The sequence below is a fragment of the Saccoglossus kowalevskii genome, chromosome 8 (assembly GCF_978046115.1).
Source record: "Saccoglossus kowalevskii chromosome 8, keSacKowa6.1, whole genome shotgun sequence".
Taxonomy (NCBI): Eukaryota; Metazoa; Hemichordata; class Enteropneusta; family Harrimaniidae; genus Saccoglossus; species Saccoglossus kowalevskii.
The window spans coordinates 31,027,928-31,045,022 of record NC_140648.1 but is presented as its reverse complement, the minus strand read 5'-3'; the positions used below and the strand labels follow the sequence as shown (position 1 = coordinate 31,045,022).

The following is a 17,095-nucleotide window of genomic DNA, read 5'->3' as shown; positions in this document are numbered from 1 at the left end:
AATATATGTTATCAAATTTAAATCAGAATGTGTAACAGACGAGAATGACGTCATAGTGGCAATAAAATGTTAAACCAGGGGCAAAATATCATGATTATACTGCTGTCTTATTGTATTTGTTTGCGTGTAGAATTTTAATTGGCAGTTTTACCTGTATGGTGGCGCTCTGAGTCCAGAGTGAGACGTGTTGAACAGCGCCACCAAACAACAGGAATCGTTTATACGTGCAATGGTTTCCATCACCATTCTAAATCCGTTATAAATAAAAGAACATCGTGAAATTAAACACATTGTTGTGGAATGTTTTTTTTTGTGTATGCAAAAGTCACCCGTGACTATATCGCTATGAACAATTCTATACCCATAGGTAGAATAACACCCACCCACCCACTCATATTGTGTGTACCGTGAACAACCCAGTCTTTGTAAAATTAGCAAATAATAATTGGTTATGTACAAATTTTCTTCCAAGACCTGGCATCACTGTATAAACACAATTCGAGCACAAAAAACGGCAAGCCCAGTGGTTTATTCATTGCCAGGCTGTCTATAACATGTCCTTTCGTGTGCTTCTTTTTTAAAATACAGGCCAATGTAGAACTTTCGGTGATAGATGCCCAGTACTGATGGGCGAGGCTTTGTTCTCGGAGTGTTGACGTATTTACGCTGTATAAACTGGTTTCATGCCTTTGCTTTGAAGAACGGCGTTGACGCGTCCAATTCGCTGGTCAATATCCGCATGCATTTCTGGGGTGAAGGGGTCATAGCCCAAATCCTCGTCACCGGAGCGATGAAAACGACCTTCTAAATCCTTCTTCACACAGTCCAGTCTATCCGATAGAGTCGTGTTGAGAAAATCAGTCATCTTTTCTAGTTCTACTATTGGGTCTTGTCTGATATCTTCATAATAGATGACGATGTGAGAGATACTGCTCTGTAACCAGTTACTCATGATCCTCTCCCAGTAGATAGCGTTCCATGCCACGTGTTTTTCCCATTCTGGAATAGAGAGATTGACACATCATGTGTTATGCTATTTTACTGTTACAACAACAAAATTGTAACAGGATTATAGAGAAGGGTTAGACCATGATGCATCCTGTACGTGAGCGTGACTGGGCAAATTATGCTGTTAGTTTGCTGCGTGAAGTAACAGTGGTCGTCGGGCCACGCATGCGCGAGATGTATGGGTCTCATGTAAAACAAAGATGGAGACTTTGACTGTTGCACAGATCAACGAGCACAACTGCGACGTTTCCAACTTTAATTAGGTATTGTTTAGGTGATTGGAAGCAGTTGGAAGGTATCGAATAAGTCATAGGCGGTAATTAGAGCAAGTCACGCCCAGGTCAAACCTCAGACTTGTGATTTCCATTAGGAGAGCGCATTGGATTGTGGGAAAATCAATGTTTATCAACACAAATGTCGCACATGCGCAGCACGACGACTACCACCCTTTAAATGTAGGCCCCGAGCCTTCCCTCATGTACTAGTAGGTTATTTCTTATTCTAGCGTAGCCACCTCAGTAGAAACAATTGCCTAGCCCTCAATTTTCGCCAGAGTATGGAACACATTAAATCCTTGACAAACAATCCGTGCGTGTATATTTTATATTATACTTACGAAAACACCAGCACATAAATGGCAAATAACGCATAATAATTTTTTTACCTGGTCCTGAGAAACTTCCTTGAGTTGGATATGAGTGCATACCAGCGTGTTTACGGCTTCTTTCGGCAATCAACGCTTTGTATGGGTTCCGAACAATGAGTATGGCGGCCTGGAATTCGGCGATGTGACCTTCTTCGTATCCGTGCGTTTTAGCCACAATAGTTTTGCCCTTTCTCCAGTGTTCAATTTCCCCCACGAACCCTGAAAATAATAGAAATACCGAAAAGTTAAACATAGTTACGTCATTGGCTCTAAGATCGATGTTTACGTCAAACAGGCAAAACATGACATGAGTATGAACGTTTTTTAAACAGTTTTTGTCAGAAACGAAAATTAAAATTCAATTTTCATGAAAATAACGTTTAAAAATAAACGCACGCGCATTCGAAACAAATTATCAGACATGTTTTTCTTGCTTATGAGCTCTTATTTTATATTTGTACTCTATGAAATAAATCACTTGTGAATAAATCCCGGCAACTGACATGGCTGCAACATGTTACGTATAATCCGTTGTCAATACGGTGTTGGCAGCAAAGGCTACTTAGAGGTTAAAAACTGTATAAAATCAGCGTACCATTTATGAAAAAATACAAAACAAAAGTACGTCAGTTATAATTATTTTGTTGAACAATATATACACTAGGTTTCACAAAGGCGTGAATGTGATCTATTTAAAATACTAGTATACACTAGGTTTCACGAAGGCGTGAATGTGATCTATTTAAAATACTACAAAATGCTGTTTATAATTTCATAACTCCTCTAAGGTGAGATAACCTTTAACCTCTTCTTTGACACTGACTCCCTTTCGCAACTTAACGTTCCGTGCAAAGAAATAATGATACAACTTGTGCTGTCATTAATTTAAATTGGTTTCAAACAAATTTGATGGAATCTGTATTTTGCGTTCATGACAGTAAAGCGGTCAATTATTGATGAAACCCCGCAAAGATTCATGGGTAAAGGGCGTAACCAACTGGTCTCTAGAGCCAATGAAAACATTTTCTTTGGATTTGAATGAGGCGCGATGATCTTTAGGGATAAAATTGTATAAATATTTATAAATGTAAATTAAACAAATTCGCACATTCATGAAACCCGGTGTATCTCAGCGATCACGGAAAATAACGTCTATAGACAGAACGTAATGTCAAATATCCTGGGATACAATCGTACCATGCATGCTGTATTACTGTAACAATTTGTCTTTTTGTTATAGAATGTTAGCATTTACAGCGCCATGTTGTATCTATAATATCCCCAATCAGCTTACGGGGATTTGTGGTGTAATGGCCAGGATGTGACGTTGCTACCTGCGACGGGTGGTGGCACAGTTCACCAACATTATTAATTTGTATTTTAATCAATATTTGAATATATTTGGGGGTTGTATTTTGTATTGACTAATCCTGCTTTGAAGCTACTGTAGCCAAACATTCGATTTTTTTCTTAAATAGACCAAATCAAGCCGAAATCAATAAAAATATTGAAATATCAATTTGTACTGGGGGCAAAATGTTATATTTAAATATGTGTATGTGATAAATTAAACACATTTTTTATTGGATCAAGTATTGGAATATGTGACAGCAATTCGTCCACGTAACATTATAAACAATGTTTACAATCTCTATTTAGGTCACAGGCTGATGACGCGTACACAAATATGGCACTGAATAAAAAACGGAATATTGACTCCACTTGCCACTGCTTGCCACGTACATAGACTATGTATATGTATAGTGTGCGTTTGCGGATGTTTGTATGCGTATGTCGGTTTAATTTATTTAATCTTACCTTCTTTGAAAAGTTCTTTATCTGGTCTACAGTTTCCAGTGTAAATGCCAGTTGCCCTTTCTATTAGGTGTCGTACCCAAATGTTGCCTGAGCCAGGAAAACTGGTCAACGCAACCAAGGGGCGCTCGTGGAGACCGGCAAACCTCACCGAACACTTACCATCTACAACAAGAAAAAATATATTATAAAAACAATGATTTTTTTCTCTTTTTTTGTGATAATTAATATTGTCAACTTGACTTTGTGTGCATGCCCCAGTTTTCCGTGGAATACAAATATAAAAGTTAAAATACCACAAATTCTAAAAGCACTTGTGTCCAAACTTCAAAGCAGATGAATTTGAAAAACTACAGTTTGGAATACAACAGCAATGCGTGAAATCACTGATTCCGTATACTGCAATAGCGACAAGGGAGGTCAGTTCAGTGATATAGGAGTCTCATCAATGGCCACCAGCGTGTTACTGAGTGTTCACATACGTGTACTGGTCAGCTGAAAGTTATATATCAGTGGTTAGTTTCACCCGATCGTGAAAAATAATATTGTGATAAATATGGAAATTCTTGTTAACAACTTTGTGCCATGAATTCGTGTAGATTGGATATCTAATGCGCGTATCTTTCTCACACAAGTATGTCGAAAATTCAATTTTATTAAATTCTACGTGTTCGTAGACACATAATATAGGGTTAGGTAGTATTGAAATATCATCGTGTACTACGTGTCCGTGGTAGACAAAAATATCAAAACGTGATTTTCAGCACATTACAAAGTACTCAAACACTGTATTCATGCGATTTACATATTCGAGGGTTGAGAGGTCGAATCTGTTTATTCGGACACTTGTTACAATTTTTCTTTGGAATATCGCCCCTCTAACGCGGTTTTTCTAATGTCGTCCACTTTGTAACATCTCAAGTTATAATTAAATAAATGTGAAATAAATATATTTCTACTTACCTCCGAGAAAATTGGCTGATAATAGCCCTCTGTTGGACGATGAATCGTCGGTTCTTACTAGTAATAATATTAAAATAAACAACAACCCGCCAGCAAAAACGGCTTTATAATGAATCGTCCGGAGAAACTTCCTAAAAATCATCTTGTGGCTGATAGGAATGAAAAAAAAAGTGGACTACACGGGTTGGTTGTTTCCAATGCAGTGTCTCTGTGATAGTGCCACGTGTGGGGCAGTACCGTGGCTGGACTGGTGATGGATGCTGACGGAAAGAATATATTTTTTCCTGATTTTTTGTCTGTTCGTTAATCCCCGCGTGACAGCTGGCGCGGTGTTCGTTGTAATTACAATACGCCAATCTGTGCACGAGTACTCTATACTCTGTACTGTTGTAGTATCAGTGTGCTTGTTGGCACTGCTTACACTTCCACGGGATGCACTTAATAAAGATATATGCAAAAATATTTTCATATTTTTTTTAATGATGTCGTATTTCTGTCGCAATGTCATCCTATTTTTTTCGAAATTCACTGTTAGATTCACAAGTGAATTTTTTTTTATCGAGTTTGGGAATGAAGGCTGACTTACACGATGATCGATTCTTTTAGTATAATTAACACTCCACCCCACCACTACGGACACACTCAGAAACAAACTGTCGTGTTGTTCGTAACCGTCCGGCGAATCCCGTACAAGGAGCCAACATCACGAAAGTCGGCGATAGATAGTCACGTAATACGTGATGGTGCACTGTGTCCACGAACAAATAACAATCACTATAGTGTTGGACTAGTCTGCAAAACTATATAATCATGGGGGGGGGGGAATGCTGAATTGTTTAATTCAAAGTTTAGATAATAATGTCACGCTAGGAGTAAAAGTACTTTAACGTGCTTGAATAATTTACAGTGCAACAAACATAATAAAACTTTGATCAATAATAACAAGAATTTTCCACATTATATATTGCTGAAAATGTATTTTCTTGATAACCTTAAAAGGTAGTGGACGTCATGTCCGATGTGGGTCCCATTCGAAATATACACTTTATTTCTTTGCTTGCTCACACAACATTTTAACGCGTACTGCTGGACAACTACTGCCCTATAGTTCGGTAGCCAAGGCAACACAATCTTCATACACTGATTGTACAACATAGATTGAATTACCCTTTGAACCAATCAAAGTAAACCACATAGCTAATATTGTTTCACAATTAAATAATTTAAAATAAATTTCTCACGGGATCAAAAATAAATAAAAAAGGAGTTTGTATGGCAATTGTTGGAATTGCGAAAGTGGTATTTGTCCAATGTAATCCGTCACTTTCAGCTGCCCTTTAAGCATCAACAAAAGCTCTTGTACGCATCTGTTGCGTATTCACGATACGTCATCAATACACGTCATTTCCTGTCAATTACACACCACCATAGTGCGAACGCTCCCAGTGTGTTTGTTTTGTCTTAATGAAACACCAGATTGGCCACGCTACGTCCAATCCAGCATGTTGTTATTTGACAGCTTTCCGAAATAATTTTCCCGGTCAACGTATCGCCACGTTTTATTTTGACACCACGCCTATTCGACCAGAAGGCATTGCGGGGAGGCGTCATGTTACGATAAAATAGACCAATACACAACAAAAATAAATATTATGCACATCCTCACACAGAACGCCGATTGAGCGAAGCTTTATATAGTATGAATTCAATTCATGAATTTAAATCATTATGATGTTTCTCTTTCAGGAGGATTACAAATGACAATGGTTTCTAAACATTCGGAACTATGTCCGTGAAGTTTCTTGGTGAGATTTTAATTGACAAAATGCCCTGCTACGTCGACCAGGTTGCTTGTTAAACTAAGGGTCGGCCAATTCAAGGACCGTTAGCTCGTGTATCAACCATTAATTTTTATTTTTATTAAAACGCGATATGGTCTATACCAGGCTGCTTTAATTTAGTTAATCCATTCAATTTCATTTATATCACATTTAAATAATTCAAACTTACTACATTTTTACATTTATTGACGGTATTTTGGGTGAAAAAGGAAGAATAGTAACAATGTAATTTATCATTAATAATAATAATAATCAATGGTTGTCATACTACACTAAGTTTACCCATATTTATGCACCCCCAAAGACCAAGTGCCTCCTCTCACCATCATCTTCTCCCGGACAACACACTACAAAGTTGTAGTTGTCACATCAACAACAACAACAACAACAATCATCATCATCATTCAAATCATGAACAAAATCACAACAGATCTATTTCTGGGTAATCTTGTAAAACAAGATTATGATTTTAATAAATCACGTAACCATGACAACAATTGTTAAAATTGTTTTATCATAAACATACAATAGTGAAACGTTTTCAGAAACACAGATAAACTGACGAAATTTCACGACATGAAATAAATTATAGCAGTGGAATCCTGCTCCACTGGTTTGTGTGTATGGCGCCATCTAGTGATCATTCAGAGAATAATCAACAGGTTGTTTGACTGAACAAAGCTGGTATGATCAACAAATAGTTAATATAAATTAGGGGTGATTATGAACATTTAGCTAGGGGACCTTTCCTGAAAGAAGGTCATATGCGTGTAATAACAAACTTTAAAGTCAACATACAAGTTCTATCATTTTGTGACAAATTCTCATTAATTTGGCAAAAATAAAATAAAATTTTATAGCAGTAAAAATACTACAAGAGTCACCAAGAAATTATTACTTTAGTCACATTGAAAATATTACTGGAGTCATACAGACAACAATTTTTTGTGAAAATCTCAGGTAATAACAATTTACAATACAGAAACAAATAAATAGATTCCATTTTCCTGATTTGTACAATTTTTAACTCTTTGAGAGCCTAAGTCAATTTTCGTCGCCATTCACAGAATAGAATGTTACATCTTTGACAGATTGTTTTCATAATTTTTTATCAATAACGGTAGATTATAGAAAATTATGTCTATTTAGTTCAAAAATTTATTTGTGGCACTCAAAGTGTTAAACATAATTATTCAAGCAGACATATACATTAAAAATCGGTAAAAAAACAACGAAGAGTTAAATTAGGTTATTTGAAGTACTGTCTTTTTTGCGAATTTAGCGAGAGAACTGATTCGCTAATTCAAGATGTCGCTAATGACTTTATTATCAATTCAAAATGGCCACCAAGCAAAGAAATCAACAATGCCAAGAGAGATTCGCCAAATCAACATTTCGCTATTACGTCATTTTACCACAATTCGCTAAAATTGCATGCCGCTTTTTCAACATGTTTTACAGTATATATGCAGAAATTGTAAATAATTAACTTAGGGGCGAGTAAACATATAACTAGGGGGACTGTGATGTCATTTAACCCTGTCCATTCATGAGGAAACTAAATCCAATGAATAAGAATTATATATGACAATTCATTGTTTACATCATTCCTACAATTACCATATATGGCAATTCAAGGTTTACATCAGTCCCACAATTACCATATATGTCAATTTATTGTTTACATCAGTCCCACAATTACCATATATGGCAATTCATTGTTTACATCATTCCTACAATTACCATATATGACAACTCATTGTTTACATCAGTCCCACAATTACCATATATGGCAATTCATTGTTTACATCATTCCTACAATTACCATATATGACAACTCATTGTTTACATCAGTCCCACAATTACCATATATGGCAATTAAATGTTTACATCATTCCCACAATTACCATATATGGAAATTGAATTACTATATATCTCATAATCCAAGTGACTTAGATTTGTGGTTTAGTATGAGATTTTCTATGTGCATCAGTGTGCAATAATTTAACATGCACAAGTAGGAATAACCAAGGTCAACTCAATCAAATTTATTATGTCCTGTTTCCAAATCTGACCCAACTTAGATCAAGTCAAATCTTTTTGTTTTCATAAATACTTCCAGGTATATCACTCATGTACACTTGTACTACATTCACGCATGGCATAGTAAATCATAGAATATTGTACTTGAAATTAGGTACGTGGTGCACTTTTCCCGAAAAGAAATTTAAGCAGAACTCCCTGAAAGTATGAAAATCTTCCTCAAACATAATATATATCTAAAGACGTTATGAGCAATAGATATTAAAGGTCGATGATCAATGCACATCGTGTGTTCGAATTTCATGTAAACAAACAATGTGCATGTGCTTTGTACATCACTATGAGTTCCATTTCAAACAGGATGCTGCGGGACGACCACCGCCCTTTAAGTTAGATATAACATCTGTGGTCGGACTTTATATCACAGAAGAGGTCATGTACTCTTGGCTTTATCATATATATGCAAAGAACGACAAATTACCATAAAGCATGATACAGAAAAAAAAGACTTCATAATTAAATTACCTGATAAATCAATAGATACAAAACACACACAATATGAATCGAACCATCCATTCTAAAAATAATACATTATTCAATAGATCCACTTAAAAACACAAATACAGACAGCATTGCCAGTGTCCAGATAATGTTCTGCCATCTGCCATAGAGGGCAGTATGACAGTAAGTGCTTCAAACACACATTGCAGCTGTAGTACACTATTGCTTTCCAACACAAAATACATCTTATGTAGGCACTTATCACGAGGCACAATGTGGCAGTGCAGCTGGATAGGACTGCGAAGTTTGCTAGCTGATTTTACGAAAAACAATTGTTTTATTGTTGGCTGGCATGTCATGCTGCAAAGAGAAATAACAAAATGTTATCAGCGACACTGAGAGGTTGAAAGAAGTAGTTAAAATAAAGCTTATTAGACATTATAAGAAAATATTCACAAGGCAGTTGTCTTAGAAATACCACTAAGCATAGGATTTTGAATATAAAATATAAGAAAATGAAAACAGTATGTAACTATGGCAACCAATAACATCAATGACGATTTTAACAAATGATGTAGCACAGCAAGAGACAGATATTGTAACAATTAACGAATGAGTCAAGCAGCCTGAAATGTTTAAAGTTTTAACAGCAGAACACGCTACAAAATTCATCATTAGTATGATTATATCGGTGATAGTCTCGAAAATGACCACCAGTCAACCAAATTCAGACCACAAAACAAAATGAATAGCATATGTATCTTGTGATATAGTGTCTGTTTACCACCTTTCAACATAACAGATAATTGTACATGTGCAATTGTACATGGTAGAAAAAAAATGGCTGCCAGTCAGCCATTTAAAATTAAAATATCATGACTCGCAAACCAATACGTACTGTCATCATAGTTCATCATAGTAAGTTTTATTGAAAGTAGCACAGTCACCGAACCAGTTTTACACATGGTCAAGTATAAACATTTTATTTTACATCCAAAAAATGGTTGCACATCGGCCATATTTGATCAACTCAAAAACAAACTGGATACGTAAAAGAAATTGGTCAATGTAGGTCCTGAAATAATAGTCCCTCCCCCTGTTTGTAGACTTGATCCAAACTGGACCAACCACTTAACCTTTTTCTTTCAATGACAGCATTTTAATATTTTAAATATAGTAAATTCATACCATTGCTTCTAGTATCATTCCATTTTGTTCAGCTACTTCAATAAGATAATCTATATCTCGAAGACCCCACTCTGGATTCCTTAAAAATAAAATGATAATGTTATTTAATAATATATATCATGCAAATATTGGTTAATGTACATACATGATCGATTAAACTAAAAATAATTGATGTAACATGTATACCTTATTTTGAGCTGCTTATCAAACTCTACATTGCTGTGTGGAGTTATAATACCATGTACTTTATATGGCTAAAACATAATAAGAAATACACAGAATGTCAGATATTAGGTTACTATAGTAACAGAAGATTTAACGAATGGAGAAATAAAGGGGGAGAGGAAAATAGAAAAAATAATAATAAGAAAGAAAATGGGAAGTTCTAAGGATACTAAAATTGCATGGAATGAGAGGGCAGGGCATGGGAGGGAAGTAAATGGGTTAGGATTTTATACATAAATTTTACCTACCCCATACATTACTAACAATCCATGGCTTTTTAACACAGTGCCCGCACCTTTTATTAAACCCTGTGAAATAAATACATACATATATATGTGTAGACTGAACAATAACATGTTTTCCGTGTGCGTGTCATTTTCACATACATGTAAGAACATAATTAGTAGAGCTTAATAATAATATTAATAATAATAATAATAAAAATAACATTATTGCCTCTATGTAAAAAGATTTACATAGGATAAGTACAGCAAAAAAGAGTTTTAAAATAATAACAAGATATATGTAAAAATATTATAAAAAAACAAAAGAGCGTAACTAATATTTAAATGTTAAATAAATCTTTTTGTTGTGTAAATATAATTGGCAAGTTCTTTAATTATGCCAGGATCTTTGCTTGCGAGTATATATGTGAACTGTATATTTTTTTTGTTGGATGAAAGTAGCGTCATAATTTTTTGGATGAAGTTTTTCCTGTGTGTGTTATATTTTGGGCAATTCAATAGAAAATGTTCTTCATCTTCAATTGAATTTGTGTCACAGTTATTGCACATTCTTTTGTTTATAGGTTTCTTAGGAAATGAATATCTGCCTTCCTCTAATGCTAAGTTATGGTTACTAATTCTAAATTTTGTCAACATTTTCCTCTTATTAGTGTCAAGTTCATTTGAATAGATGATATATTTATGACAAAAAGCCATGGCGTTTGTAAGGTATTGAAGACTGTTGCAGTGTATCTTGGTGACTGTAATTTCATGCAACCAATTACACACTATCACAAGTAAATACTTTCCATATGTCACAAATGTCAGTCGTAGGCCATGAGATTCTATTATTATGTTCCCATACTGTATAGTAATTACTGATAAAAGTATGCAAATCATCAGTGAAAATACAGGCCAGTTGATAACCAACTCAAACTACGGTGGTAATAGATTCACAGTTCCAAAAAAAAAATTTCAATTAACAATACATGAACCTCAAAATAAACTGATTAGATTATGCTGCCTTCGGCTCATTTGCATATTAGGAATATAATATAATATTTAAGTAAGACATTAATACACACATGATTACAGTAGAACCATACTTACTGATGTGGTGGTGATGGCTGAGATATGTATAACATTAATACACACAATAAGATCACAGGATGCCGGTATCAAATGAGGACTCCATTGATGGGCGGGTTGTGATACGTCTAAATAAATCGGCTGTAATATATTCTTCAGTTGATATACTTGAAGGTAACAATTTATACTAATTTAAGGGAGTAAAAAAAGACAATAAATTATAAATGTTGTTATCTGATGATTCATTAGTCGTTCATTACTAGGGACGATGCAAGATTATCATAAAGTTGGTTGATATGCATGTAGCAAAGGATTAAAAATAGGGCCTGCCTTGGCTCCCTTTTCGTGCCTTGACTTATTTAGGCAGACCTAAATTATTTAGGTTTGTTTTCACATTATAATTTAGTCAAGCCTAAAATTTGGGTATAAACCTAAGGACTGCCTTATGTAAAATTAAATTAAAATATGTGATAATATATTAAATTCAATTTGTCGGGTAGTGTTCAATTAACAAATGGAAAGAAATCTAATAAGATTTTTTTAGACTCACTAGTTTGCATTAGAATTTCTGCAAACGAGTGACGCTTGTATTAAAACAATGTGAAGCATATCTTCACATTGCTATCAACATGCATGGTTTCTATTGTTAGTCTTGTGATTTTATGATCATCTCGACTTTTCATGTGACTTCTTCAATCCTTGTGAGATCTTCATCGATTATCATACACTTTCATACCCATGTCTTATATATGTATGATTAAGTTTTTCTCCAAGTAATTGACAAAAATGCTTCAATCAGTTTATTTTCTTTCATCTCTTTTGTTAATTTAAGACTTTGAATCTATTCAACAATGTACCTGTATATGACTTATTAATATTATTATTTACTGTTTATTTTGTTCATTCTTTATAAGGGTCATGGACTAGACTAGTTCTAGGGAACTATTTTCATGATCCTCACTATAAACAATTTATATAAATATCTAAAAAATATATATCTAAAATTCAAATTATACACTTATTTACATAATTTTATTTACTCATTTGTTTATATATCACATTTATTTGTATAATATTATATGTATATATGTTTATAGTGAAATAAACTTCATTCATTCATTCATTCATTCAAAAAATACATAACAGACATTGACAATATTGTAAATTTAGAGAATCACAATTTATAAGTTGAATCTGGTCAGCACACAAAACCAAAAAAAAAAAACAATTAAAAGAGAACATGTGACCTATGTAGTACAAGGGTAATTGAAGATGAATTCCATCTAATAATGTCATGTCCAAAGCATGAACAACAACAAAAACTATCTAGTTGAAGATACGACCAAACACATAAATATTTTCAGTAACTTGTCAGTTTATAGTGAGTTTATTTCTATAATGATTCTTCCTAGTACACAGATCAATACGTCACAATTTAATAAACACTGCCTTAAAATAAGACAGCAGCACCTCATAATGAAGTAGAATTATAGATATATTGTTATGTATTTTTGTATGTTTAATTGCCAGTGAATCTTGTAATTTGTAAATGTAACTTTCTAATTTTTGACCAGTTTTTATTTTTATTTATTAGGTTTTAGTGACCATAAATAAATAAATAAATAAATAAATAAATAAATAAATAAATAAATAAATAAATAAATAAATAAATAAATAAATAAATAAATAAATAAATATAACATCTACCACATTTAGACTTGTACTATATCAAAAACTACCGTGAAACAGATTTAATTTTGTGTCAAAACAATTTTATGAATTTCCTATTTGATTTGGCATGTCTGTGAAGTCTTTCAGCAGGCAACTTGAATATGTTAATAAAGACACAGAACCTTGGAAACTTATGTTTGTTGTCACAAAAGCAATCAAATCAAATCACGAAAATTTCTAGTAACAAAAACGAGAAGGTTTACAATACTAGTATCTTATTTAATTATGTTTTTGTTTACTGTTTATACTAATATGCAGATATAATAAGTCAAACCACTGGAACACAGTGCTAATAATTTTTGTTTTGAATGTATGAAAAGTTGAATTACTGATAGTTAAACTGAATTACGAATGACTTGTATTTGGTTGTGTGGATTGGTGAATATCATGTCATCATCTGTGATTGTGATGATGAGCAAAACAGATGTTACCTGGTAACGGATGGTTCATCGATGTCGCTTGGCAACCACGTTATATTTGGCATCCTTGCTGCGAAATGAACCACATGTTGTCCAGTGCCCGATCCAACTTCCAACGCAAACCCAGTCCTATCGAGCCCTGCGTAATGCATGAGGATTTGGGCAACAGCTTCCTTGTTCCGGTCAGCTGATGGCGATCGCAACATTTTAGGAGTAGTATCGGAGCGAGTTACAATTAGAATTCATCTGGTTGGTAAAGTTAATTTCAGGCGACGGACTCGGAAAATCCAGCAAATGTCAGGTGGTGGTCAGTTACGGCGCAGACTGGAAATCAAAGTTAATCCGATGTCTGTGTCATCGGGCCACGTGTTATTCTTAAACGTAATCAATCAACAATTGAAAGAGTGACAGTGCAGTGTGACGCATTAGTCTCACCTGCAAACATTGGACATTGGATACTAAAAGCTACTTCATGGCTACATCACAAATCGCCATCTTGTTATTGAGTGTGCGCCCCCAACGCCGAGCTGTACGCGTTACTTGTATATCATCCCGTCACAGTTTGTTCTGGGGGATTGCAAAGTCACACTCATGTCAGGTCAGTAACCCCAGGACAGTATTTAAACCTCTATGCTATATTACTATGCTGTCTAATTAAAATATCATACTTTCATCTTAAAGATTAAATGGGGTAAAGAAGTTATTAATTTATTGTAATTTTACAAATTGGGAAAACGCAACAACGGAAATTCGATATTGCGTAACTTTGAAATAAGAATTATAACGTGTATCCAATAATAGTATGTTTATAAATGTCGTTAATTGGGGATAACACAACTTTTGGTTATGCGACCCATTGCTCTGGTTGTACGTTATCCGATATAATAACTCTAAACGTTTGAGTCTTTAAATGGCACGATTGAAAATGTCGGAATAAAATTATTAATGCACTACCCGGGAATCGAACCCGGCTCGCAAGAATGGGAATCTTACATGCTACCACTACACCAGCAGTGCCGACATAACATAAAAACACAATCACATAATATTTAATACGCTTCTACGGATTATTCTAACATGTTTTACTGGTAGGTACCAGCACGGTGGCCGTGGCACCAGGCATAACATCTAAATCTGAAAACTACGATTTTTAAAATCAAGTTTAGCGAATTGTGACCAGCACACACAAGGATGTAACTTTCGTCCAAGGGTTTACATGTATATAACCAATTAACGAGATTCGTTGCTCTGATGACATTATACAAGGATTCATTCAAAATTCAGCTTGTATATTTTATCATCGGAACCATATCCCATGTTTTGGACTATAAATAGAATAGAATATTGTTTTTTCACAATCTGTAAAGATTTTTTTTTGGTGTCTACACATTTAGGAGGAAATAAAGCGTTTTCACGTGACATGGTTGTGTAGCATATATGGCTCACATTTGCACGTCAGAATGATGTTTTAGCTGTAACCCCCCCCCCCCCGGTCTAACAACGCTGACAAGCCGTGTTACAGCCATCACTCAGGCACATGTCTTTGTCGATTGCATAAACATGCTGGTTTACGTCATTCTAAAGGCCAACTAGAGGCCATTTCCCTTTGAATATTCTGAATATATACCTGAAACATGCATATTGGCTTTTATATGTTTAAAAGGACGAAAACTACGCCCGAACGCTTTGGGGGGTACGAGCCGAAAACTGACCCACTTGAATCCGCTTCTTGGATCCAAACCATCATCGACACGAGCAGAGTTCTGTCAAATGCTGGTGGAAAGAATTCACAAAAATAATAGCAGATTAAATATTCACAAAGTTCGATAGATTGTGTCTGCCCATGCCCAACTACGTATACGAAATGAGGCAACAAAGTAAGGGTCGTCTTTTTTTAATGCATACTAAGTATGTTAGTTTTTTCCTGCAATGTTATTCCACTTACCTTCTCACTTAATTGATTATTTTTATGGCGAATTATCCGAGAACATGCTTATATTTTGCGCTTTGCTAGTATTTGTTATGGCCTATATCAGTTTTACAAACCACAGCGAATGAAGCAATACTTAGTGATCTTGGACTTATAACAATGGAAAACAGATTAAAAAATATATTATAAACGGTTATGCCAAAAGAAAAGGTATTGGGTATTAAAACGTAGTAACCATTATAATATATGTACAAACAAAAAAGTTGTGCAAGATATTGTCAATTGGAAGGAAAACATACTCTACATGATATTCAAAACAAAGAAAAAGATACCTCAAAATTGTCTAAACTTCTTGAACCATTTTTAAAATGGAAATCTTTATCTTGAAATGTGACGCTTTTTCCAGCCAGAGGGAAATTATGATGAATAAATTCAAATACACCTTTTTTGTTCTTTATGATTATTTTTATTCATATAATATAAAAAAATAATTAATAAAAATAATCTTACATGTCAAAAGGATGCTTAATAACTGAGCTTAGTACATGCAGACAGCATGAAAGCCGTCCACGCGATCCGCGCAACACAGCGAATTGCTACAATACAAGACTTATTCAACAAATCAAACATACCTTACTGAGTAATAATGAATTGAACATGTGGAAAGATATCTCCAAGGGCAATGAACTGTTATTTTCTCTTTTGGACTCGGACGTCACCAGCTAGGACCACAATGTTTAACTTTGTAGAAAAATAGATAACATCTTTAAACAATTCCTCATTGAGTGTTTGTACTTTCAGTCACGTGGTTTTCTACTCCAATTCCTCATTGATTGTTTGTACTTTCAGTCACGTGGTTTTCTACTCCAATTCCTCATTGATTGTTTGTACTTTCAGTCACGTGGTTTTCTACTCCAATTCCTCATTGATTGTTTGTACTTTCAGTCACGTGGTTTTCTACTCCAATTCCTCATTGATTGTTTATACTTTCAGTCACGTGGTTTTCTACTCCAATTCCTCATTGATTGTTTGTACTTTCAGTCACGTGGTTTTCTACTCCAATTCCTCATTGATTGTTTGTACTTTCAGTCACGTGGTTTTCTACTCCAATTCCTCATTGATTGTTTGTACTTTCAGTCACGTGGTTTTCTACTCCAATTCCTCATTGATTGTTTGTACTTTCAGTCACGTGGTTTTCTACTCCAATTCCTCATTGATTGTTTGTACTTTCAGTCACGTGGTTTTCTACTCCAATTCCTCATTGATTGTTTGTACTTTCAGTCACGTGGTTTTCTACTCCAATTCCTCATTGATTGTTTGTACTTTCAGTCACGTGGTTTTCTACTCCAATTCCTCATTGATTGTTTGTACTTTCAGTCACGTGGTTTTCTACTCCAATTCCTCATTGATTGTTTGTACTTTCAGTCACGTGGTTTTCTACTCCAATTCCTCATTGAGTGTTTGTACTTTCA

At 34.5% G+C, this 17,095-nt stretch overlaps 2 protein-coding genes and 1 non-coding gene across 3 annotated transcripts; all 3 read right to left on the bottom strand.

Annotated features, from left to right (window-relative positions):
* Positions 1-570: 570 nt before the first annotated feature.
* On the bottom strand, positions 571-4,711 carry LOC100374515 (sialate:O-sulfotransferase 2-like). Its single transcript, XM_006813416.3, has 4 exons — positions 4,433-4,711; positions 3,473-3,634; positions 1,673-1,873; positions 571-999 (listed from the first exon to the last, which is right to left on the bottom strand). Exons 1-4 carry the CDS (start codon positions 4,572-4,574, stop codon positions 662-664), a joined length of 843 nt encoding a protein of 280 aa, XP_006813479.1. The 5' UTR covers positions 4,575-4,711; the 3' UTR covers positions 571-661.
* Positions 4,712-8,809: 4,098 nt separating this feature from the next.
* Positions 8,810-14,195, bottom strand: LOC100375563 (methyltransferase-like 26). Its single transcript, XM_002732264.4, has 6 exons — positions 13,706-14,195; positions 11,565-11,730; positions 10,479-10,538; positions 10,192-10,259; positions 10,006-10,084; positions 8,810-9,177 (listed from the first exon to the last, which is right to left on the bottom strand). Exons 1-6 carry the CDS (start codon positions 13,897-13,899, stop codon positions 9,127-9,129), a joined length of 618 nt encoding a protein of 205 aa, XP_002732310.2. The 5' UTR covers positions 13,900-14,195; the 3' UTR covers positions 8,810-9,126.
* Positions 14,196-14,639: 444 nt separating this feature from the next.
* Positions 14,640-14,710, bottom strand: TRNAG-CCC (transfer RNA glycine (anticodon CCC)). The gene has a single exon. It is a non-coding gene; the product is annotated as a tRNA-Gly (tRNA).
* Between the last annotated feature and the right edge of the window lie 2,385 nt (positions 14,711-17,095).